This window comes from Letharia lupina (assembly GCF_014066315.1).
Source record: "Letharia lupina isolate WasteWater1 chromosome Unknown contig_13, whole genome shotgun sequence".
Taxonomy (NCBI): domain Eukaryota; kingdom Fungi; phylum Ascomycota; class Lecanoromycetes; order Lecanorales; family Parmeliaceae; genus Letharia; species Letharia lupina.
The window spans coordinates 344,524-347,128 of record NW_023502982.1 but is presented as its reverse complement, the minus strand read 5'-3'; the positions used below and the strand labels follow the sequence as shown (position 1 = coordinate 347,128).

Here is a 2,605-nt window from a genome sequence, read left to right as displayed (position 1 = left end):
ATGACTTTGCAAACCGAGTACCCTGATGAATTGGACGGTGAGAGGCTTCTTTCAGCATTAAGCCTCAAAATCTGACCCTCGGAAGGCAGTGCTGCAGAGGACGAGAGCCAAAATCACGGTCCAGTCGCCACGTTATGGCTTCGACTCAAGAGCAGATTACAGATCGGCAACGAGGGGGAAGCCACTGAAGAGGATTCAGCACGGGCTCGGCAAATAACCCAAAGTACGTCCTTTGAACAATCTCGGAGCAGATATTGTGTCTCGCTCGCTCATTTGGTTGGTGGTGGCAGTCGAAGACTTCCGACCTGGGTATCCTCGGTTCGCAGCTCTCATTGCGTCGCACACATCCTTTCACGTCTGCCGGCGCTTCCTTCGAATACGCGCTCGATTGCTCCTGCTCAAGCAAGATGAACTATCGTTACTTGAAAGCCAACTTGATCGCATCGACCACGAGGAGACTCGGGAGTTGTTCTTGGGTAACAGACGCCGGGATAAGAACCCGGAAAGAAAAGAGATACTCATGAAACTCGAGGTCGCCCTGGCCAGCTATGGTGAGTTTCCTTGTCCCCTGCCAAATAAGACCGAATGCACATATTTGTTCTGAACCCGATGTCCCTTTCGTTTTATGCAGATGCCATACTAGAAAGAAACCGCAGGATTCTCGCTTTCGATAATCCACGGAAGAAGGACGTTGTGAACATTCAGAATTGGGTCGAGAACACATCCAGTCTGGCTCGGGAAGAGACTGCCTACCTCCTGCAGCCCAAGGACTTGATGACGATACTCTCACCCCAGGATGCCGCCTTGGCCCGTCTCACACCGCTACTTGAGGGATTCATGCGCACATTGTATAGGGTTTTCAGGAAGGTCAGTGGCGCCCCAAGCTACCCAATTGAAGATAATCATTGTGATACGATCCATTACTAAAAATCCATCCGCCATCCAGCCTCAGTGCGACGTCTCTCGTGATCCCAATATATCCCTGTTCTCCGACTCGGTACTACAACGGCTGACACGATCACTAATCGCCTCGGTCGTCGTCGTTCTCCTCTTAGTGCCTATTGTCGTTCTCAATGCGCTTGCCAGCATTGCACTTCGGATGGCGGTAATCGTGGTCGCCTCGGCGTTTCTCATCGTAGCGGTCTCAAGCTTCACCAATGCGAAGACCGTCGAGGTTTTCGTATCAGGCGCTACGTAAGTTCTGTGCCGTTGTTCACTCTCGTGTCCTTTCTCTTGCCGAAACTTGCTCTATTGTTTGATAACACTTTTTTCGAGCATAGGTACGCGACAGTCTTGGTCGTTTTCATCTCCGGTAATGGAGTCAAGGCAAATTGATGCAGAATAGATAATTCAAAGCCCCAGAAGACGGAAGCGGGGGGGGAATGCTTCAGAACGCTGCCGAAAATCAATCGCGAACAAGGTTGTGTAGATTTAGTGGAGCATTAACGGTGTCGGTACATAGTCTGAAGCTTCCTAGATCATACTTCGTCTTGAGGAATTTCTCCTGCAGAATCTCATCGCTTAAACGCGTCTATGCTACCAGCATCTCTTGGAGCTAGAAAGTCACCGTTGTTGTAAAGGCGAAGCGCGGCTTTTGTCGCATCTCGTTGATGGGTGTCCTACCTTCGTGGATACAATGGTTACCCATGAGTATATAAGTACCACTCATCTCACGGACAACATTCGACCTGGAAGATGCCAATCCTGAAGGCTGTTCCCGGCGTCCGTTTTGGGGTCACATACACGCAGGGATAGCACGTCCTTAGTGGCAAGGATGTCTTTGCTTCACGTCAGACCTGGAAAACGACTGATTCATTTCGTGTTGTTGATGTTACAGGTAGGACAGGAAGAAAGGGGTCTCGAGGATATTCTGCGTTTCTTCAATGCTGAAATTGCTATCAGTATATATAATATGTGCTGGGGCGCGGGCTTCCCAGTAGTGAAAAGCTTGCCGAGTACTGGTTTTTGACTATATTTGATTCTCAGGGAGATCTCCTAAAACCCCTCGGACCCTTCGGGGGCTCTTTAAGGGCTCTCCGAGAGCTTATATCGGAGGGGCTATCAAAGCAAGCTCGAAATTTGATTTTTTAGTGATATTTGATTGATTTCGAGCTTGCTTTGACAGCCCCTCCGATACAAGCTCGGGAGAGCCCTTAAAGAGCTCCGAAGGGCTTCAGGGATTTTAAGAGGTCTAACCCTGAGAATCGAGAGACGTTATATTTTATTTGATATACTCAGGGGGAGACCCTCTGAAACCCCCTAACCCTCCGGGGCTCTCCGAGGGCTCTCCGAGGGCTCCTGCCGGAGAGGCTCTTCTCGCAAGCTCGATAATTCACTAGTTTAGTATATCTTTATAAATACTTTATTAAATTTCGTCTACGCTACATTATTTGAAAGCGTATAATTAACTCTATAACTTTATAAACTTACTTTATTATTATATTTTTGATAAAAGAAAAGGAATCAAAAAAGGTAGATTTGAGGATTTTGAAGTTCTTTTCCAGCTTCCTCTTTTGGACGTACCCGTGTGCACCCGCTTTTAGCTTAAAAACGAAATAATAAGGTGAGTTTTAGCTTCAAAATCACGAAATCCGAAGATCTGATT

The 2,605-nt window shown here is 47.7% G+C and overlaps 1 protein-coding gene across 1 annotated transcript; it reads left to right on the top strand.

Moving 5' to 3' along the window:
- On the top strand, positions 1 to 1,198 carry HO133_001603 (uncharacterized protein; the record flags this gene model as incomplete). Its single annotated transcript, XM_037292533.1, has 5 exons — positions 1 to 37; positions 86 to 223; positions 291 to 551; positions 632 to 867; positions 899 to 1,198. 5 exons carry the CDS (start codon positions 1 to 3, stop codon positions 1,196 to 1,198), a joined length of 972 nt encoding a protein of 323 aa, XP_037151072.1.
- Positions 1,199 to 2,605: the final 1,407 nt, after the last annotated feature.